Raw genomic sequence first — 23,243 nt, 5'->3', positions numbered from 1 at the left:
GAATGTTTACAATGCCTTTACTTCATGAATAAAATCATCATTATCATGTAATAGACCATTAAAATTACATTACACATAGATCACATTAGAATACAACAGATGATTATGTCGTCATTGGTTCTTGAATATTGGATGTTAAAAATACATAAATATAAATTTAAATGATTTTGTTATGTGTATCTAAAATTGAAAAATTAAATAAATACCAATTAAAAATTTATTCGTTATTATTGTTGTTGTTATTTCCTAGTTTAATCATAAATAGTATTATTATCTCAGAATCTATATTTTCTTATTTGTTCATAATATTTGATTTCAGGCTGATAAGTATCAAGTGTATTTGTTGCATACAATGGACCATGTTCATCATATAATTTACCAATTGACAAACCAATCACAAAATCAGTAGTTATTAAAGCAAGTTGTGTTTGTGAACCGGCTCCTTTATTGAATTTATTAAAAAATTACCAAGTTCACGTTGTGGATGTAATACTAAATGATCTAACACTATACCAGAATTACTAAATATTAATACATGATAATCTTTTCATCCACGAACAGTTAAAAAATCTTTATTTCATGGATTATCAGTTATTGATAATACAGCAAATTTTTTATTGGTGCTGATGTAAGTCTAGTTAAACTTAATTCACGGTTTGATAAATAGCCTGTTTAAATAATGCACTCAATTGTAATATTGTTATTTTTCCTTTTTCATGTGATACAGCAAGATGTTGACGTTTACCATGTAGTGATGTTAAACAACACATTGCAACTCTTCTAATCATATGGGCTGTTAATAATTGACGTATTGTTTGTCCTTGATCACCAGAAAAATTCATTCTAACATTTTCAAATGCACCCTCTTGATAACATAAGTTGATCAGTATGTTCAAATTTTTTTTCAATTGTATGTAATAATGTTAGAGCAACTTGACCACGTGTATGACAACCAACTGATCCATTTATTTGACATGATGCATCAACTGCTGGTATTAATGTACGTGTTAATTCAACAAGAGATGATACAAGATCACTTGACCATAACTTTGATAATATCCATTTTTTTGTTGATGAATCAAGTTGTTTTCATAATGCAATTAATTTTTCTTTATCACGACAATTTCTTTCAAATTTTTCATGTAAATTACTTGGACTAGATGCACGTCTACGAAGACGACAATTCATACTACTAGTAGAATTTTCATTTGTTGATGATGTTGGTGTTGATGATGAGCCAAGACTAGTAGATGATGATGTTGTTGATACTTGTTGTTGTGGTTGTTGTTGTTATTGTTGTTGTTCAGTACTTTGTGGACTTCGTTTTGTTAATGCTTGACATGATGCATCATCTTTTGAGCCACAATCACGAAAGAAATTACCATATTTAGCATATGTTATATCATGACCACGATGACAAACTCTTGCACATATTGTACAAACACCAGAACCATCAACCATACTACATGTATGACAATGATACCAATGTTGATTTGTAAATTCTTTTTGTGTAACAGTAAATGTACAAAGTTTATTACATATACTATCTTCATCTGAATCTTCAGCAGCACTATCTTCATCTTCGTGAATTAATTCATCAATCCAATCACTATCATTTAAATCACCACTTACAAGTGATGGTGCTGTACCTTCCCATGGTGGACTCATTGCACGATCATGATATGTATATTTTTGTTGTGGACATGCTGCACCAACAATATAATTTAATACACAACATCCAGCTTCAGTATATGGCATTGATTTTGTTAATTCTTTATCTTTATTTATTAATTGTTGTTTACAAATTTCAACCCAATCAATTGCAACTTTGAATAACAATATATTACTTTTATCATTTCCAGCATCAGCTAATGTTGACATTGCTTGCATTAAACCAGCAAAACCAATTGCTTCAACAGCTGGTGATAATATTAAATAACCAAGTGGTATTAATACCAATAATATTTCAACCGATACATATTATCACCAATACTTTTATTTGATTTAACAATATATTTTGTTAATGCTTGAAGTAATTGATTATTTTCTTCCATTATTTGTTGATTTTCTTAATTTGTAGAATTTGTTGTTGCAGAATTTAAAAGTGGTGTTGTTGTTGTTGTTGAAGCTGTTATATTCCAAATAATACCACGTTCAATTGCTGATAATATTTGTTGTGCCTTTGGAAGATTTTGTACATTTTCATGAATACTTGCAATAGTAGCAGCAAGAACAATACTCGTTGTTGTTGTTGTATTGTTGTATTGTTGGCATCTTCATTTTTATTATCATTTTGTGTTTTTACATCTGTTGCTGTTGTTGAAGCTGTTGGTGTTGGTATTGTTGCTGTATTATTACGACGACCAAAAACAACATGTCTTAACCAACGATGTAATTTTTTACTCTCAACACTTGCTAAATTAGCAACAGATATACATAAACGATCAAGACAAGAATCTTGTGTTTTTCCAGCAGTTTTAAATAATTTATTAAAAAAATGTAAAACATATGAATTGAATGGTTGTAATGCTTGTGGTGATGCTATTGATAATAATACAGATATCAATGTTCTATTTGTATTTGATGAAAAAAATTCATCCAATGCTTTACAACCAATTAGTGTATCAATTAATTGTTCCCAATATTTAATACATTGTTTTAATATTTTTTCATCAAGAGATACATTAATTGATTCTTCATTATTTTTCGTATAATCAACAATAACATTATATGTATAATTTAATACATATAAATGTTCTTGTAATTGACGTGATTCATTATCATTATTACCAAATAATTCAACAAGTGTTTTTGATGCCATTTCTTGTAGATAATCTGTTCTAGCATACATTGTTTATGCAATTAATATATTTATTAATTTATTACGTATATCTGATGTATCTGGTACTGTTGTTGTATTAACATAATCCAATAAAAATTGTACAAGTGAATATAATAAATTTTTAAGTGATGAATTTATTGAAAATACACCATACTGTGATAATGTACTAATATGTGTATTAACAATAGCTAATATATAACTTTCAGCTGGTATAATATCATTTGAATAATTATTCCATGATATACGTGATATATAGATTGATTTCCATTTATCAAGTACTGAACGTATTGTACTTGGTAATAATGTTACAATTGATGCTTCCATTGCCCAACTTGCACCAGCAACACATGTTATACCATCAAGTACTAAATAATCTCTCACTGTATATTTACCAATTGATTCTGATGACTCATGCATTTGATATGATGACAATATAGATTCTGTTAATGATAATACATGTGGTAATATATCAGAAATAATTTTATTATTATTATTTAAATTTGTATTTGTATTTGATGTATCAGATGTTTTATTTGATGTATCAATCATTTCTTGTTGTTGTTCAGTAATTGTAATTTTTAAGTTATTTTCATCCATTAATACTTGTAATTTTGCAATAACTGCTGCTAAAATTGTTAATGAACTTAACTTTGGTAATGTCATTTTTGGCATAATTTTATCTGTTGTATTAAATTCTGGTTTTAATGCTTTAATACAATTTTTAGCAAGTGTTGTATCATATTTAATTGAATTAACTGTTGATGTTACTGTTTTCAATAAATTTTCAGCATACTGTGTATACATTCCTTGTTTAACAAGACAATCTTTAATCCAACTATTAAATGTTTTATATGCTGCACGTGGACCCCAAATTAATGAATAAAGTAACATTGGTCCTGCTGGAATTTCTTCACCAAGTGCTAATTTATCCATATATGGAGTTGATGGTGGTATAAATATATTACTTTGATCACTTCTAGTACAGCCAATTTTGACATTGCCTGCATCGAATCATGAAAACTAATCGCCTCAACAGCTGGTGATAATATTGACTAACATTAATTAACATTAATATTGATTAGTATTAATGCCAATAATATTTCAACAGATACATTATCACTGTTTTGTTTATAATTGAAGTAATTGATTAGTTTCTTGCAAATTAATTGCATTTGTTGATTATCTTCATATGTTAAACTTGCTGTCGTAGAATTCAAAAGTAGTAGTTGTTGTTGAAGCTGTTGTATTTCGAATAATACAAATTTTAATTGCTAATAATATTTTTTTCGTATTTGTAAGACTTCAGACATTTTTATGAATACTTGCAAACATATGAATTAAATTGTTGTAATGCTTGCAGTGGTGATGCTGTTGATAAAAATAAAGATATCAACGTTCTATTTGTATTTGGAGAAAAAAGTTCATCCAATAGATAATACATTGTTTTAATATTTTTTCATCAACAGATACATCAATTGATTCTTCATTATTTTGAGTATAATCAACAATAACATTATATGTATAATTTAATACATATAAATGTTTTTGTAATTGACGTCATTCATTATCTTTATTATCAAATAATTTAACAAGTGTTTTTGATGCCATTTCTTAAAAATAATCTGTTCTAGCATCCAATGTGTGATTAATAACATTGAATATATCAATTAATGCATCAACTAAAAGTGCATATTGCATTTTATCGGGTATACCAAGAACAAATTTACATACAAGATCATCAAGTTTTGTTATCTTGATTATTAATATCGAAATTTGTTGAATTATAAAATCTTGGTTTTAATGTAAATTCATCTTATGATCTAGGTTTTGGATAATTATCTTCAATGTCTTTCCAAGGTCTATATATTCTCGCGGCTCGTTTATTATTTTTTTTTTTTTGTGAGACCTGATTTGTTGCAGAAATCAAGTTCCAAGTATATTAAAACACAAAACAATTATTAGTAATTTGTCGTTGTTTTCTTTGGAAAGAATTGATACATTGGACCTTCAACTTCATAATAATTATCAAGCCATTGATGTGATGATGATGATAATGATTTTAAATAATTCGATAATTTGTGTTCTTCTTTACTAGCAAATCTTGTTGTATAACATAAAGTGTCATATGTATATGATATGGTATAATATGCATATTCGATTGTGCATCACCACCACAACCAGTATCATCATGAAAAATTTCATCAATTAATTTTGCTACTTATTCATTAGTAAATAATGCTTCAAGTAAATTTTCAGCAAGTGAACCAACATATTCATCAGATGATACTTGTTCAAGAAGATTTATTATTGATATTTTTGGTTGTGTTGCAGCAAGTTAAGTTGGATCATATTCACTAGCAAGACCAGTTAGCCAAAGTAATATATATTTTTATGCTAGTTCTAATATAAATTCTTAAAGTTCATCTGAATCAGTACGTAATAATGTTGATTTAACACATGGTGCATAAACCATTATATATTTAAATGCATTGTTAACAATTTCCATATCAATATGATATGACCTTCAAGTGTATTGCCAATTGAATTTTTTTTAATACCTTCTGTTAATATAGTACAAAATAATTTAAGTTTTTGTTCATCTTTATTTGTATGCTTAAAATCAAATTCATAAAAATTTAATACTGGCTTAAAATAATCACTAAGTACTGTCATTTTTTCTGAACTACCATATGTTAATGCAGTAACAACTCTAGCTAAATGTATTAATACATTATTACTTTGTCGTACTGTTGATAATTGTGTACATTTTAATAATGCATTAACATGTTCTGGTCTACCAAGTGTTCTTGAAATTTTTTCAAAATATTTTAATGGTTGTGATGTTGCATTTGCAAGTATTGTTTTCATAATATCAAGTAATTGTTCAGTTATTTTAGCTTGTGTTTGTGATGATTCATTTGATAAAAAACGTTGTAATACTTGTAATAAAACAGTAACAACACCAATTTCTGGTTTAATTAATACTTGTTGATTTTTTTTAACTTTAACTGATGAACGAAATAGTTTTAATAAAACTTGTAATAATGGTTTTGCACGACAAATATCTTTAATACCAGATAAACAATTAAGCATAACTTGTAAACCACCACAATCAGCTAATACATTTGCCATTTTATATACTTCTTCATTATTAACTTCTTGTTGTGTTGTTGCATTTAATGTTTCAACAAATTCTTCAGTAGCATCACCACGTAAACCTCTCATGTATACAACTCTTATAGCATAAAAAATCTAAACTTATTATTTTATTATTAACAAGTAGCTTCATTCCATTATCATCTTCAAGTAACGCAACTAATTCACAATCTTGACATATTTTATTTTTAACATCATTCATTAATGGTCCCATACCAGGCTCTAAATTACTATATGGATTACCAAATATTCTACCTTGTAAAAATCTTCTTGTTGTGGATCTCTTTCAGGTGTTAAAAAAAATTCACCAATATCATTTTTTTCTGGATATATAATTGAGCATAAACGCTCAAATACAAATACAAGTGTATCTTGTGGACTTCTTTTTCAGTTCTAGATGTCATTTCTTCTAATAATTCAAGTAATTTTTCTTGTGTATCATCAATAAGTCTTGTACGTTGTACAACTAAACGTCTTAATGATAAATAACCATTTAATACAGCACCAACTAATCTTCCTTTGTATTGTTGTTTAATATTATTTTGTTCTAAAAATGTTGGTAATAATTCAGTTAACATTTTTAATGAAGAACCTTGTGATAAATCACTTGTTAATGTTGTTCCTTCAAGACGATGTAATTCTTCAATTTCACGTATTAATAAATTTGCTAATTTTGTCATAACACCACGTACAGCTAAAAATTGTTTCCATGGTGATTGACGTATAAGTGTTTGATATAAAAATAAAAATTCAGCTGAATTTTCACCAGCATTTCTTAATTCATCAAGATAACCAGTTAATAATATTAATATTTTTTTCTTCTTTCATTACCTTGACATAAACTTTCAATCATATTACAAGCAATTTGTCGTGCAAGCCTTGAACTTGGATTAAATAATACTTCTTTAAGCACCAAGCACCATTTCTCAATTGACAATTTTTTTTATTACCACATATTAATTGTAATAATTTTTTTAACTTGACGACGTATAAATGGTGTTTGATATAACATTATATATATTCGCAAAGATAAAAATACCATGCTCGTTGATCAAACAATGATTGTGTTGATTTATTTTTTTCAGCGTCATATTTATAAACTTGATATGGTAAACGTAGTGTCATTTCAGTTAACAATTGTGGATATGTCTAAAAAACATCATTGTATGTCCACGAACGTATTATTTTACCTGGATCATTAATTCTTGTTGTTTACGATCTTTTAATAATTCAGCTAGTAATGATTATTAGAAAGACCAATAAAACCTAAACTTTCTAATGATGTTGATGATTTTTTACTACATTTTAAACGTGTCATTAATACACTTAATAAACGCATAATAACAAGTTCTACTTCTCTTTTATTTTTACGTTTAGCTACTTCTTCAGTATATCAAGTCGATTTTTTATTGTGACTCTTGATGAATTAATAATTGTTCCAAAAGTACCAGGTGGTGATTTATTTATTTCTCCATGTAAATAACTTGGTCCTGGATTATTTTGATTACTTTTATATTATCATACTATTATTTATTTTTTCACTGGAACATTTACTTCTAACTTTTGGTATCGCTGATACTGTTACTTTTGTTGTATTAGGTGGTGGATCACCTGATGTAGGAGCATCAAAAAAATTTTTTATTAGTTCTTGATCACCTGTTGCTGCTTGAGATACGGAACAATAAACTTATCCTGGATGATTAGCAACTGCACTTCATTGACAAAACGGCTGTGGTTATAATTATTATTGGATTAATTTTTACTTGGTTCATTATTATATTTTTTTTTTGGTGTTGTTGCTCTCACTGTTGCTATTATTATTTTTGTTTTTGTTATTTCTAGGTTAATAATGAATATATACTGTCGTTATTTTAGAATCTATATTGTTTAATGTTACAGTGAAACTTTTACCACGCATGTATAACTAAAAAAAAACCGGCTTAATAACTGCTTCATTAAAATTTTTGATTGTTGAAATGTTTTAAATAATTCATTAAACAATGTCAAATATCTGAATAAATAATTTCACACTGGCACCCATTATTTCATTGTTGATGTTTACTAAAATTAGTTCATGAACAATAGCCGCACGATAGCTGACAAACTTCTGCCCCCCTCCGCTTACGTCAGCACACATACAGTGAGACCTATATACGCACAGAAGAGCGTCCTCAACCATTGATTAATTCGTTAATTGTCGTGTTTTTTATGTGGGTGTTTCACCCTTTGTCTTTGTAAGATAAATTTTATTTGTTAAAAAGAAAATAATTGACTAGTGTTTTTTTACAAAAATGGATAAATCATGTAAAAAATTAAAAGCCTATCAATTGGTCGAATGGGTTCTTCCAGGTCCAAAACCAAAAGTTAGAAAAATTGACATTGTGCCTTTGTCATGGATAAAACCCCAAAGGAAAAAAAATAATCAGCAAATAATTATTTGTTATTTTCCACCAAGTCCTTTTATGAATTTGGAAACCTTGATAAAGACTTCATCTGGACCTGACAACACCTGGAAGACATACCAGATGAAAATTGTTGGTGCTTCAGGTAAGTTAATTTTTATACCAAATAATAAAAAATAAATATTAAAAATCAAAAATAAAAACCAATACTGCTAACCAAAAATAAAAAATTTCATTGAATATACCTTTGAAAATTATTTTCAGATTCATATGATGGTGCCTTGTTGGCTTACGAGAATCTAAAACGAGGAGATAAATATGGGTACTCTGATGGCAGTGAAAACACGCAAGCTACCAAAGCCATCGAGACAGAGACTGTGATTCATAATTCACAGATTTTAGAAGAAAAAAAATTAATATTGAATCTGAATAAAAAATTGAAAAATGATTACGTGAAATCAAACCAGAAAGATCAAGTTAAGAAAACAAGTAAAAATATAGCGACTTTGTTGACGACTGATGATGATGATGATGATGATGATGATGATAATAAAATACCCAGAAAAACAACTCAACAATCATCAATAATTTTAAGTGAAAAAAATCATGATAGTAATGGTAACAGTTGTGATAATACTAATGATGAAACATCTAAGAAAAAAACTCAACGTCGTGCCAGTGGTAGTGGTGTTAATAATGGTGGTAGATCAAGAGATGCTTATGATAATAATTATGATGATCAATGTGATACTGATGTTAATGATGATGATGATATAGTAACATCACGCAATGAAACTACTTCTAACATATCTAAAAAAGCATCAAGTTCAATAGTTTCAAGAAAACGTAGTCGTGTTGATGATGGTGGTGGATCAAGAGATGCTTATAATGATAATTGTGATGATCAATGTGATACTGATGTTAATGATGATGATGATATAGTAACATCACGCAATGAAACTACTTCTAACATATCTAAAAAAGCATCAAGTTCAATAGTTTCAAGAAAACGTAGTCGTGTTGATGATGGTGGTGGATCAAGAGATGCTTATAATGATAATTGTGATGATCAATGTGATACTGATGTTAATGATGATGATGATATAGTAACATCACGCAATGAAACTACTTCTAACATATCTAAAAAAGCATCAAGTTCAATAATTTCAAGAAAACGTAGTCGTGTTGATGATGGTGGCGGATCAAGAGATGCTTATGATGATAATTGTGATGATCAATGTGACACTGATGTTAATGATGATGATGATATAGTAACATCACGCAATGAAACTACTACTAACATATCTAAAAAAGCATCAAGTTCAATAGTTTCAAGAAAACGTAGTCGTGTTGATGATGGTGGTGGATCAAGAGATGCTTATGATTTTAATTGTGATGATCAATGTGATACTGATGTTAATGATGATGATATAGTAACATCACGTAATAAAACTACTACTAAAAAATTTAAAAAGGCAACAAGTAAATGTAGTCGTGTTGATGATGATTACAGGAAAAATTTAATTAGACATAAAATACCAAGCAAAGTCCATCCATCAGTTTCTAATTATCAAGCAGCTACAGATGAACAAATAAAAAAAACGTTTTTAATGATTAAAAAAATTCACAAAGATATTCATCAGCCTGTTAGAGTGACGACTTTTCCAGTGGACCTCTATAAAAAATATGGCTACATGTTGCCACTGAACAAACTGACTGATCTTCAATCACTAGAAAAAGAATTGAAAACAAATAAAGAATGCCTGACAGGGACAGTAAGTATAATTCATTGAAATAAGAAACTTTTTATTGATTTATATATTTTAAATATATTATTAAATAACAATAATAAAATGACATGCAATATTAATTTATAAATATGTGTATTTGTTCATATATTATATATACAACCTCAAGTTTGTATATAGATCTATATACGTATATACAAATATTTATAATAATCCATTCATTTGTTTACAAGACTGAATACATGAACCAGCTGATTGAGCATGAAAGTAGGTTGCCAGATTGTACCAGACTAATTTTACGAGCAGTATTTACGCAAAAACTAGCCATGCGTCTGACAATGTCTAGGCATCGTGATGGAAAAATTGTCATGCCCAAAGATTTGCCAATTTTAAAGAATTGTATTTTAGGTAATTATTTAACTTATATATAATTAAAAATCAAATTATTGTAAAAATAAATGTTTAATTTTTTTTAGGTGCATTGGAACGTAGAAGAAAGAAATTACATGAATCGTTGCAATTAAAATGCTCAAGTGTTTTGAGCAGTTGCTTAACGAGAGCAACTGACTGGGACAATCATCGTTCCAAAAGTAAAAAAAGTGATCAGAATCAAAAGACTCTTTCTGATTATATTGCTAAAGAAGAAATGAATGAAAACAGTGATCATAACACTTAAAAATTACTTTTTAATTCAATAAATATATATTATTTATTTTTTATTATCTTAATATTTTTTTATTATCTTATTATTCTATTCAAATAAATAAATAACACATGAACAATTATAATCACCTTAATAAAATAAAAAAATTTAAAACAACTCAATGTGACATGACAATTTATTAATTTTATGTGTTTTTCAACTTATAAATGAATTATCTATTTTTTAATGTTTTTAATGAATTTATTTCAATGTTCAAAAAAAGAAATGTTTAAAATTACGTCACAAACTTCCTCCAAATTTATGTTAAAAAATTTATTAATAATATTAATAAATAAGATATCTTTTTTTTTTTTTTATTATATTAAGGTTGCTTCCCAGTCGCATCACCGAACCAATATTTATGCCACGAAGGGCCCGTATATTAATAACGCTATTTTTTATTCCCGTGTCCTGAAATTTTTGTGGCGCCACTGATGAAAAAACCAAGTTCTTTAGTAGTATGTGTGTGCGCGGCAACACACTAGCAAACAAAGTTTACGTCGTACGCCAAAACCATGCTTGTGTGCATGTCAGTGTGCCACGCACTAGCAAAGTTTTAATACTTTAAAGTTATTTATTTTTCAAAATCCACGTCAGAAAAAATTCAAAATTTTTTATCGTATGTATCTTTGTAATCACTAAAATTTTGTAGTAAATGAAAGGTTTTTTAATAGACAACGAATATGCTAAAAATCAAAATGTGAGGTTCCGCCCTATCCTCATGTATAAAAGTTATCAACTTTGAGACTAATTATCTCAAAAGATCCACGTCAGAAAAAATTGAAAAAAATTTACCAGATAGATAATTATTTCATTTACAAAATGAGCCAAAAAAAAAAAAAAAATTCAATAGAAATCCAATCTCTGGGAAGCAACCTTAAAATAAGATATCTTAACATTTTTGATGTGTAAACATCTTTAGGCGCGGGTTGGGTATGGAGTAAAAGGAAAAAAATTGAGTTTAGACGTCAGATCCGGTAACGGATCTGGGCAGGAATCCATTTTCTGTCAGTCTACATTGCGCCATGCAGCGCCATGGTAATCGGTCGGTAACCGTTACCATCAGGCGTTCTGTAGTATCGGTGAATTTAAATGCGAGTATTTATATATATTTATTTATTTATTGTTATATATATGCCGTTGTATATATTAATATACAAGTATTTTATTTGTATTTATTGGTTATGCTCGCATTTGTTAGTCGAAGTAAAGTTCATATTGTACATATATATGTATACATGCATATGCAAGTATTTTTCATTTACATTAATTTACAAGATTAATATTGTAAGATAAGTATATTAATATACTATTGTTTATATAAAATAATATTTCCTAAACTTAAAACAAAATATTGAATTATTATACAATAATAATTTATTTATAATATTGACTAAATTCGTGTTTTAAAAAAAGAGAAATAGACATTGATGTGTTAGTTTGAAAAAGAAAATTATTATTGTAATTGTACAATAATTTTACAATATAATTTATTTATATACTTTTTTAATCAAAGTAAAGAAAAAAGGGTATAGTTGATAAATATATATATATATATTTATAATTATTAAGTTTATTATAGTGAATTAAAAAAAGGTCCTTTTTAGGTAAAAAAATAATTTTTCATTTAAACTAAAAAGTACCTTTTTTTCAATAAGTATAATATATTACGTATAAAAAAACACAGTGATATTCAAAGTTTCGATATCGATATTATTAGGATCTAACTATGTATTATATTTCATCTGTCGATATTTATTGATTTCCAATTATTCAAGTTCGTTTAACATACTAAATGCGAAATAGTGTTCGTAAAATATAATTTGGGAACTGAACTATCGAGATGCTGTAATGTATAGGTACACGGCGTATAAAATTGAAGACGTATTAATTGAAGACAACATGTTTTTTTATTCAGTTTTTATAAAAAATTTTCTCACGATTACGGGAAAAATACGGAAAAAATTCCTACACATGCGCAAAGTCGTTAAAAATGGAGTTGAAGTAAGTAAAAAACGGCTATTTATCGGTTATATATCGTATAGTTATTAAAATAACAATTGATTAGAAAATTTATTAATATCAATCAATAAAGCTCGTCAAGGAGAAAAAAATGTATCGATAAAAATTTAGATAATATATATATATATATATATATTTTGCAAATATAATAATAGCAGTCGATAAAACTCTTCAAGTAAAAAAGAAAGTCAAAATAAAAATTTCGATATATTAAATTTTTTTTTTCTTTTTTAAACCGCTAGATTTAACTAAGCCACCCGAGTGGAAATTGAATCCGGCTTGGCCGGATCCTGATCCGAATCGGATCCAGTATGGCTAAGGTAATCCGGATCCGGGTTTCCTGACCCTTTTCGGATCCGTTATGGCTAAGGCTAACCGGATCCGGCTTTCCTTACTCTTTCCTGATCCGAATCGGATCCAGATTGCCGGACTTTAATCAGACCTTATTTTTTTTTTCAAAGTTATCTCCGGGTTCAGTCAGGTTTGGCTAAGGCTAACCGGATCCGGCTTTCCTCACTCTTTCCTGATCCGAATCGGATCCAGATTGCCGGACTTTAATCGGACCTTCATTTTTTTTTTCAAAGTTATCTCCGGGTTTAGTCAGGTTTGGCTGAGGCTAACCGGATCCGGTTTTCCTTACTCTATCCTGATCCGAATCGGATCCGGAATGCCGGACTTTAATTAAAGTTTGTTTTTTTTGTCAAAGTTAACTTCCGGATTCGGTCAGGCTTGGCTAAGGTAAGCCAGATCCGGTTTCCCTGATTTGAAACGGATCCAACTCAGAAGTATTTGAAAAAAAAAAAAAAAAAAATTAATTTCAGAATGTCATTTTATTTTTTGATAATAATAAATACATTGTTGCATATATAGTATTAATTATATCAAGTTTTTCTACTGTAATTTTGAAATAACTTTCTACACTTGTAAAGGACTTTTGATTTCATCGATTCCACGTACGCCACCGTGGTCAATAGGATAGAGTTGCCGACTTTGAACAGAATAGCCCCGAGATTGATCCCCGCAAATTCCGGAATTTTAGTTTAGTTAAGGTTGAATTTTCTAAGATAAAAATATTTTTAAGGTTGTTTTTAAATCGCATGACCGGGCGACGTTTTGGGTTCACAAGGGTACTTACAAACGTATGTTAAATAAAAAAATTATAGCGCCCCCTCATGCCTAAAATCTTTTCACTTTACTGATGCGTCATAAGTAGTGTGAGTGTTGCCGGCTTATATTTACAGACACTACTACTATACACTGAAAAAAAATTTTTCTATTTTTAAGACAAAAAGTTCTTAATAATAGAAGTTTTCTTCTTGCAAAAAAATGGATTTGGATTAAGAAAAAGTTGATTTGGATTGAGACAAAGACTTCTTAATCCAAATCATAAAAAACTTCTTGAATCATGAAAAAAACGTCTTGGTTCAAAACAAATTGTTCATGTTTTTAGAAGTATGCTTCTTGGATTATGAACAAAAGTGTCTCGGTCCAAGGCAAATTGTTCATGTTTTTAGAAGTATGCTTCTTGGATTATGAACAAAAGTGTCTCGGTTCAAGACAATATTGTTTCTATTTATGAATATAGATTCTTGATAAGATAAAAAATTGAAACCAAAAAAAAAAAAAAAAATTTTTTTAATTACAAACTTTTGATTTTGTAATTATATTTCCTACAATTTTTTTTTTCTTTTTTTGGTGTCTTACGCGGTAAGCTAATTTTTTTTCCAATTTTTTTTTTTTTTTTTTTTTCTACCTAACGCGGGACTCGAACCTATGACGGTAAAAACCTATCTAAATCTAAACCTGTGCCTTAGCTCGCTTAACCACGGGCGCGATATGAAAACAGGAAGTTATTTGTTTTACTTTAGTGACAAGATATTTATTTTTCTTAAATTCATTACATGAACAAATATCAATGAAACTACTATATATATATTTTTATCAACAAACTTCAATAAAACAATAAAATAATATCTAAGATAATTAAGGTGTTATTAGAGTATATAATATTTGTTCAAAAAATTAAAAAACGTTTTGCCATTATAAGAATGATGTATTAGTAATAAATTGTTATTTTGAATAAAGATGAGAAAAAAAAATATGATAATTTACTAAAGTTATTGTGTATTTTAATAAATTATATTTAACGTTGCATATACTTTAATTTATTTCTCGAATGTACTCATATAAACTTTTATATAAAATAATGATAACTTTCTTTAAATTTTTCATTTTAATTTAGTTTTCCTTTAAAATCCGTAAATTTTGAATATTTCAACTATTATAACTATTATATTTATATTCTTAAATAATAATAATGATGAAATGTTATTTGAATGTTTAATAATTATTTGGAAAACATAAAATATTTTGAAATAACAAAAGAATGTTGTTATAGTAATTTGGTAATTTATTGTTTTATTGAAGTTTGTTGATAAAAATATATATATAGTATAGTTTCATTGATATTTGTTCATGTAATGAATTTAAAAAAAATAAATATCTTGTCACTAAAGTAAAACAAATAACTTCCTGTTTTCATATCGCGCCCGTGGTTAAGCGAGCTAAGGCACAGGTTGAGATTTAGATAGGTTTTTACGGTCATAGGTTCGAGTCCCGCGTTAGGTAGAAAAAAATTGGAAAAAAAATTAGCTTACCGCGTAAGACACCAAAAAAAGAAAAAAAAAATTGTAGGAAATATAATTACAAAATCAAAAGTTTGTAATTAAAAAAATTTTTTTTTTTTTTTTTGGTTTCAATTTTTTATCTTATCAAGAATCTATATTCATAAATAGAAACAATATTGTCTTGAACCGAGACACTTTTGTTCATAATCCAAGAAGCATACTTCTAAAAACATGAACAATTTGCCTTGGACCGAGACACTTTTGTTCATAATCCAAGAAGCATACTTCTAAAAACATGAACAATTTGTTTTGAACCGAGACACTTTTGTTCATAATCCAAGAAGTATACTTTTAAAAACATGAACAATTTGCCTTGAACCGAGACATTTTTGTTCATAATCCAAGAAGTATACTTCTAAAAACATGAACAATTTGTTTTGAACCAAGACGTTTTTTTCATGATTCAAGAAGTTTTTTATGATTTGGATTAAGAAGTCTTTGTCTCAATCCAAATCAACTTTTTCTTAATCCAAATCCATTTTTTTGCAAGAAGAAAACTTCTATCTGACAGAAGTTTTTTTTTTCAGTGTACTCTAGCAATAAACATTCAGGGGGAAGTTCCAAAACCGTACATTTCTTGTAAGAGAAGGATAGAAGAAGAGATGGAAGATTGAGCCAGAAGAGATAGAGAGCAGGATAGAGCTAGAAGAATAAAACCGAATGGCGGTATTGGAACGTACCCCAAATTTTCAATGTAATTCAGCCGGCTGAAACCCGTAAATTTAAAAAGTAATTAGCCAATAGCTTTTAAACGGCACTGAGGAAATGGATAATTTTTTTTTTTCGATTTGGAGCCTAGCGGGCGTTACATTTTCAATCCGAATCGGATCCGGCCAGCCTGATCCGATTCGGATATGTAATCAGGTAAACCGGATCCGTCCTGGATCCGAACCGGACTGAAATTTCCACTCGGGCACTAGCTTTTTTACTTAGCCGCTAGACTTTTTACTTAGTCTCCGTTATAGCCAAATATATTTTTATCAGCTTAATTTTCCCCTCAGCTACATCTTTTTCTTGGCTAAATTTTTTCTTTAGCTAGATTTTTTCCTTATAGCTACATTTTTTACTCAGCCGTTTGATCTTTTACTTAGTCTTAATTATACATATAAACACACAATATCTACATAATTTTACGAGCTCAATTATTCCCTCAGCTACATTTTTTCCATAGCTAAATTTTCCCTTAGCTATATTTTTCACTTAGTCTCAATTATAGCCGAACAAACAATACCTATACATATTTTTACCAGCCGTTCGGAATATATTAAAAAATTTTATTTGAACTTCTTTTTCTACTTCATGTGTTTTATCAATCGTTATTATAGAATTAGGAACAAAAAATCGATATATCGAAATTCTAAAATCATTGATTATTGAAAATTACTGAACAACAATAATTGTATGAAAATGGAAAAAATGAAATAAAAACAAACAATATTTTTATAAATGAATGAAAAAAATTTGTTTAAATGTGTACTTATAATTATTTTGTTCAATTACAACAACACGCCGAAGATGTTTACACATAATAAACCCGCGAGTCTAGATGGCTGACAAAATTTTTTTTTTTTTCTGCTTTGTCGGTAATGTCACTTGACTTTATCTAGTAACTTTTTTTTTTTCAAGTTTTGTATTCTAGATTTATATTTTTTAATGGCATTTTGGTATAAAAAATTTACAACAACAAATTAAACAATATTATCGAGAGAAGGACGAAAAAAACAAATATCTATACAGTAATATAATTATTTGTAACTTTTAACACTTAAATTCTCTTGTACATTCGACAGTTTTTATATTTTGAGTTTTCACAATGTCGATATTACGGCGACATCGACGTCGAATCGACCGTTTACCCGACTTATTGTCGACATAGCTTATGTCGATTCCTTACCGCGAATTTCCACCTGGGTTTAACTAAAAAATTTTACAGTGCGTATGTTAACTATAAACATACGTATGTAAACAGTTAAGATATCTATGTTTATTGTTAATATATATATGTTAACATTAAACTTTTGTATGTTTAATGTAAACATATTGATATGTTAACTGTGAACTTATCCTTCTCTGAGTGTACATCTTTTTCTATTTAACACTAAAAAATCAAAGCAATTTTCTTTTTATTTATTAATATAAAAATATTAACGCTTAAATGCTAGTAAATATCGTAAAAAGCTTTTAAAACCGTCTTTTATAAGTAAACACAATATTGTAAGTTAGTTGAGAACCGTTGGAAGCCGCTTTTATTCCGGTATTGTACGAGTATTGTACAAGCATTGCTTACAACCCTTGTGCGAGAGTTGTACAATGCTTGTAACTTTCAACAAGTCTTGTGTGAGTCTTGTACAAGTATTGTATACATGGCTTGTACATTGCTCGTACAAGCAGAATACACGGGAGCGATAAACCAAATCAAAAACCATCGTTGTACATACATTGTACAAGCCTTGTAACCACGCTCGTACAAGGCTTGAACGAGTATTGTAATCGATCTCAGCGATTCAGTCTGTTAACACAGCCTTGTACAAGACTTGTTCAAACCTTGTATACAAGTATCGTTCAAGCCACGCCTACAAGGCTTGAATAAGCCATGTATTTTTGGACAAAACAAGCCTTGTAGCGTTCCGTCAGGGTTATTATTATAATATGGTCATCTAATGCTTTCCACGCTTTTGCAAATCCATCTTTTGATACCTTGATGGATTTAATGTGTTCTTAAGCTGGTCCAGTAGTATATTGGACTAAATAAGCATGTTTGTCAGTATCAGAGATGTTCGCTTGAATTATTCTTGAGTCGAATGTATCTTTAAACGTGATCCATTGATTAAAATCACCTGAAAATGGAGTGATATTTAATTTTTCTAAATTTGTTGTTGGAGTTGGTTGAGGTATTTCAGGTGTTTCATATTGAACCAATTCTTCCATCATGATGCCAAGATCATGCATGTAGGATGATCGTGCATTATGATATATATCAAGTTTAATATAATCATGTTCTTCAATGATTTTAATTACTGACTTATCTTTTTGACATAAATGAAATTGTGTATATTTTTCATTGGAGTTAAATTCTGCCTACTCTTCTTTGAGCATAGAAATATTAGCTTTGATGAGTCCATGTGGAGGTTCGCTTCTCCATGAGCTGTGTTAAACTCCACCAGAGCATTCTCTAGTTTGGCATAGAGCATCATTTTGATAGTCAACAATGATGGCACATTTTCAGCTACACGAAAATCCATTGTATTGTCTCAGTCAACACACAATAGATTGAGTTGGAGTTGTTGATTGTGTAAGTGTTTCGATATGTATATGTGTATAACTGACACTAATATTGAGCTGGCAATCTGTGAATATATTGAAAATAATAAGTAAAACAGAAAAACTGTTAACTATTACATAATTATAATTATCACATTAATCTTGGATATTTGCAAAACATGACTTGAAAATTTTTGTACTCTGTCAGTAATCAAACTAATTAGTATAATCTATATTGCGGTATTTTTTATTATTAAAATTAAAATTTTTTTTATGAATTTAAATCTTATTGACCTAAATATAAACTAAAATAAATCCAAATATATCAAACTATTCTTAAGTTTTTAAAAGGTTAATTTCATCGATTAGTTTTATCACTTTTCGATTGAAACCTGCTGGTAATTTCTTGGGCTGTTTACCAGCTTTTTTCCTGCTTTCTTTATTATTAATTGTACAATTAATGGCGAGGAATAATCTGAAATAGACGTATATGAGTATATAGATCTAAATATAAAGTATTGTTTTATTATTACCTTTGAATAAATTCGAGTGTATTCTCTAAACCAACTGGATACTCCAAGTTGAAAATATAGTAACTCAACAAAGTTAATAATACTCCGTTCAGTATGTTAGCAACTCGTAAAACATTTTTTTCGATGACGACGAAAAATTCGGCCTTATCATCATAGATAGATTTACCTGCAAATCAAATTCAAAATGCAAAACAAATATAAGTGTGATTGTTCGAAAAAATTTAGAAAAATTTAAATATCATATTTAGATAAACACCTTTTATAACAAGTACTGGGGTAACATTTGTAGGAGCATCACGTATTTGGTCTTGGTTTGCTTCTTCCTATAAAAAATAAGAAAAAGATATAAATATGTCATTTGAGTTTCGTAAATATATTGTTTATAGTTAAAAATTGTTAACTTACGTCAACCACAACATATAAAAGTTCTTCTTTTTCATGAAAATACATTACAACAAGTGTGTATTACTGGAGCTTCATTTCCATGCGTGCCATCTTTGATTTCTTCAGCCTCTGTTATTTTTATTCTCATTGGAAATACTTTATTTTGATTTTTAGACTGTACTATTCTTGCATACTCATCAAGTTCTAAGTATTTCCTAGTATGTTTGGCCCACAGTTCCAATGCTCCATTCCAATGGTTTTGAAAATCAGTTTGACCCAATAAACAATTTGCATGCTGCAGTAATATTGCGTAAGTTTTTAAGTAAGGCCATTCTAAAAATATGGTTGCAATTGACTTAGCAGATCCACCAACAATGTCATTTCTTTGCAGTTTATAAGTTTCATGCATTAATTGCGTTACACTTTTTTCAGAACTGTTTACACCATCCCCAAACAATTCAACTAATTCACTTCTTTTCTTATTTAACGCTGTCAACACTTCTTCTGTTATTGGTGGGCAGTATTGACCTTCGGCAAGACCATATTGATCTTTGCGTTTTTTGGAATTGTTTTCATTATTTTCCATAGACAAACTGTTTGACTCGCGTCTTCTTTTGACTCGCAGACGATGGTTTATAGAGTCATGAATACTGCAGACTATACCCATATGTGCTTTATCACCCAACTCATTTTCGCCAACCACAGATCGATATTGAGGATATCTGTCACAAATTTTTTTGCATACTATTTTGACAGTACCTAAACTCGTGTCTTTCAATTCATCAAAAATAAAATCGACTGCACGTCTTTGCAAGCATGTTCTTTCATCTTTATCAACCAATCCTCTCTTACACTCTTTGACTTTTTTTGGTAACGAGTCTACGAACTTATCATAAACATTTAAAGTTACGTTTTCCATTACATCTATCACCGAAAAAAAAACAAAATGATTAACAATAAAAAAATGCAACGACAAAATAAGTCTATCTATTTTATTTATGTTATTTATCAATATATATTTATTTTAAAAAATTACTTCATATCACAGATGACTATTGAAAATATTTTAATGTGAAAATTCTATATATATTTTATTCATATTATAAAATCAATGTCCAAAGCTCATTATTCTACTGGTTGATTTTGAATTTTAATAAATTTTTTTTCTACTTTCTAAAAGAATATATTTAATGGAAAAACAAAATCAATTTATTTTACTTGGGCAAATCAAAATTTCGTTTAAATTTACTTTTTGTTTTTTTTTTTGTAAATTTTCTTAAATATAATAATTGTAAACTTTTGTAAATAGTTAATAGAAGTTTTTTTTTTCACTCAACATTAGTCAGTACGTTTTAGCTCTATATATTGTTTTATAATTATATTATGTTCAAATAATAATTATGTTTTTTTAAATTACTTGTAGTTATTCTAATCATACCAAGTCGTGAATTTTTTTTAATATGAGACATGCATTTTGAAATATATTGACATATATATTTTGTAAAAATAAGAGATATAAATATAATCATTTTGGAAAAGATTTCTGGGAAAATGTATTAATTTTAATTTTCTATTATTGAAAACACCTTCAATAAATAACCAATTTCATAAGGTGTTTTAAAATAATAAAACTATTGGTTGAAAAAAAAAAAACATCTTCATAAAAAATAATGGTTTTTCTCTAAATTTACGCCAGAAATAACAATTGATTTTGAAACAAAATATTATTTTGTTTTAAAAATGTTAATCTTCCAATTTATTTATTGAAGTAAAATTTCATTTATTTATTTTTTTGATGTTATTGTAAATTGGAGTATGATAAAATTAAAAAGAAAATAGTTTTATTGTTTTAGAACACCTGGTGAGATTTTTTATTTGGTGAAGGTGTTTTCAATATTGAAAAATTGAAATTGTTATAAAAAATTAAAAGAATACAGATAAATCGCACATAATTTGGACGGAATTTTGACACTAATCTGAAACAAACTTCAATATTAAAAAAAAAAAACAGTTCATAAACTTGAAAAACAACAATAAAAATAATTTTTTATTGTGAAATTATTGTTTAAAAATTGAACTTCTAATTCAATAGATGATTGCGATTTCTTTTTTAAACAAAAAAAAGATGAAAAAAACATTAATTGTTAAAATAGAAATTCAATTTTCAGTAATATTATTTAATATTATTCAACTTTACAATATACAAATAATTTTATTGTTGTTTTTCAAATTTAGAAATTGTTTTTTTCTCTAATACTGAAGTTTGTCTTGTCTATTTTTTAAATAATATTTTTACAATAAATACTAATGAATAATATTTTAAGAAAATTAAATTTCTATTTTAACAATTTATGGTTTTTTTATCTTTTTTTTTTTTTTTTTAAAAAAAAGGAGAAGACAAATTTTAATATTATTGAAAACTCATGATTTAAAAACTTTATGAACATTTACTTTTGTTGTTGTTTTTCAAAAATTACTAATCTTTATTGTAATCGTGAACACAAGAAATTTTTGTTTTTCAAATTTTTCACTTGCATCATTCAACAATTAGTATATTGTTTTAATTTTTAATTTATAAAAAATACATTAAAATATATATGAAAAAATTAATTTAGTATACATACAAGCTGTATTCAGTCTGTTAATTTTTTCACAGTAAAAAATAACAAAAGTAATATTATTAAAACATTTAAACACTTAAAAATTATACTCTATACTGTACTTGATATATTATAATAATGGACTTTTTAGTTACCATGGTTTAATGCATTAATTATAATTATATAAATAATAAAATAAAACTCTTTCAACAAGTCGAATTACTTTATTATACTTTTAAAAATCATTGAAAGAACTGTCTAGTATTGAATAATTAATTTTAAAATTTGAAAATCAATTAATTATTAAAATAAAAATTAATTTACAACTAATAGTTTTACAATAAACAATTAATTTTATTGTTGTTCTTTGTGGAAACAAAAAAAAAAGAAAAAAATCAATCATGTATTAAGATCGAAATTTAATTTTAAATGATCATTTCACAATAAACAAATAATTTCATTGTTGTTTCAAAAGTTTATAAATTTTTTTTCTTCTAAAAATATTGAAGTTTGTCTTGTCTTCTTTAAAACAAAAAAAAAAAAAAAAAAGAAATAAATCAATTATTAAAATAGAAATTCAATTTATAACTAATAATTTTACAATAAACGATTAAATTCATTGTTATTTTTCGAGTGAAAATTTTTTTTTTACAGTATTATTGAAGTTTTGAACTACAATATTACTGTAAAAAAAAAAAAATTATCACTTAAAAAAAAAACAACAATAAGACAACAAACAGCAATCGTTTTTTGTAAAATTATTATTAACCATTAAATTTCTATTCTAATAATTGATCGATTTCAAAATTTTTTTTTGCTTTAAAAAAGGACAAGACAAACTTCAATAATTAAGAAAAAAAACAGTTCATAAACTTGAAAGACAACAATAAAAATAATTTTTTATT

General features: G+C 27.4%; 3 protein-coding genes and 2 pseudogenes across 4 annotated transcripts; 2 read left to right on the top strand and 3 right to left on the bottom strand.

Annotated features, from left to right (window-relative positions):
- Window positions 1–275: 275 nt before the first annotated feature.
- On the bottom strand, window positions 276–1,881 carry LOC122856348 (annotated as a pseudogene).
- Window positions 1,882–4,453: 2,572 nt separating this feature from the next.
- LOC122856347 lies at window positions 4,454–7,010 on the bottom strand (annotated as a pseudogene).
- Window positions 7,011–7,725: 715 nt separating this feature from the next.
- On the top strand, window positions 7,726–11,696 carry LOC122857556. The gene is made up of 3 exons (XM_044159807.1): window positions 7,726–10,175; window positions 10,382–10,556; window positions 10,625–11,696. The coding sequence occupies exons 1-3, from the start codon at window positions 10,011–10,013 to the stop codon at window positions 10,822–10,824; spliced, it is 540 nt and encodes a 179-aa protein (XP_044015742.1). The 5' UTR covers window positions 7,726–10,010; the 3' UTR covers window positions 10,825–11,696.
- LOC122856346 (dentin sialophosphoprotein-like) lies at window positions 8,524–9,924 on the top strand. Its single transcript, XM_044158031.1, has 4 exons — window positions 8,524–8,545; window positions 8,665–8,777; window positions 8,868–9,843; window positions 9,914–9,924. The coding sequence occupies exons 1-4, from the start codon at window positions 8,524–8,526 to the stop codon at window positions 9,922–9,924; spliced, it is 1,122 nt and encodes a 373-aa protein (XP_044013966.1).
- Window positions 11,697–17,650: 5,954 nt separating the features above from the next.
- LOC122857559 lies at window positions 17,651–20,000 on the bottom strand. 2 transcript variants are annotated; one of them, XM_044159811.1, is made up of 5 exons: window positions 19,760–20,000; window positions 19,611–19,677; window positions 19,355–19,520; window positions 19,116–19,296; window positions 17,651–18,907 (listed from the first exon to the last, which is right to left on the bottom strand). In XM_044159811.1, exons 1-4 carry the CDS (start codon window positions 19,802–19,804, stop codon window positions 19,158–19,160), a joined length of 417 nt encoding a protein of 138 aa, XP_044015746.1. In that variant the 5' UTR covers window positions 19,805–20,000; the 3' UTR covers window positions 17,651–18,907; window positions 19,116–19,157. The 2 variants fall into 2 exon arrangements, with proteins under 2 accessions (XP_044015746.1, XP_044015747.1); XM_044159812.1 differs by lacking the exon at window positions 19,116–19,296 and having other exon boundaries at window positions 19,760–19,873.
- Window positions 20,001–23,243: the final 3,243 nt, after the last annotated feature.

Source organism: Aphidius gifuensis, linkage group LG5 (assembly GCF_014905175.1).
Source record: "Aphidius gifuensis isolate YNYX2018 linkage group LG5, ASM1490517v1, whole genome shotgun sequence".
NCBI classification, from domain to species: domain Eukaryota; kingdom Metazoa; phylum Arthropoda; class Insecta; order Hymenoptera; family Braconidae; genus Aphidius; species Aphidius gifuensis.
This window is presented reverse-complemented; position numbering and strand designations above follow the sequence as displayed.

Excerpts from the sequence above, each read along its gene's own strand:
- LOC122856346 (XM_044158031.1), top strand. The coding sequence starts at position 8,524 with ATGAAAATTGTTGGTGCTTCAG. Across the intron at positions 8,546-8,664 it reads GAAAATTGTTGGTGCTTCAG|ATTCATATGATGGTGCCTTG; the intron begins GTAAGTTAATTT and ends AATTATTTTCAG. Across the intron at positions 8,778-8,867 it reads AAGCCATCGAGACAGAGACT|AAAGATCAAGTTAAGAAAAC; the intron begins GTGATTCATAAT and ends AAATCAAACCAG.
- LOC122857556 (XM_044159807.1), top strand. The coding sequence starts at position 10,011 with ATGATTAAAAAAATTCACAAAGATATTCATCAGCCTGTTAGAGTGACG. Across the intron at positions 10,176-10,381 it reads AAGAATGCCTGACAGGGACA|ACTGAATACATGAACCAGCT; the intron begins GTAAGTATAATT and ends TTTGTTTACAAG. Across the intron at positions 10,557-10,624 it reads TTTAAAGAATTGTATTTTAG|GTGCATTGGAACGTAGAAGA; the intron begins GTAATTATTTAA and ends AATTTTTTTTAG.
- LOC122857559 (XM_044159811.1), bottom strand. The coding sequence starts at position 19,804 with ATGTATTTTCATGAAAAAGAAGAACTTTTATATGTTGTGGTTGAC. Across the intron at positions 19,521-19,610 it reads CCCAGTACTTGTTATAAAAG|GTAAATCTATCTATGATGAT; the intron begins GTGTTTATCTAA and ends TTTGATTTGCAG. Across the intron at positions 19,297-19,354 it reads ACACTCGAATTTATTCAAAG|ATTATTCCTCGCCATTAATT; the intron begins GTAATAATAAAA and ends CGTCTATTTCAG.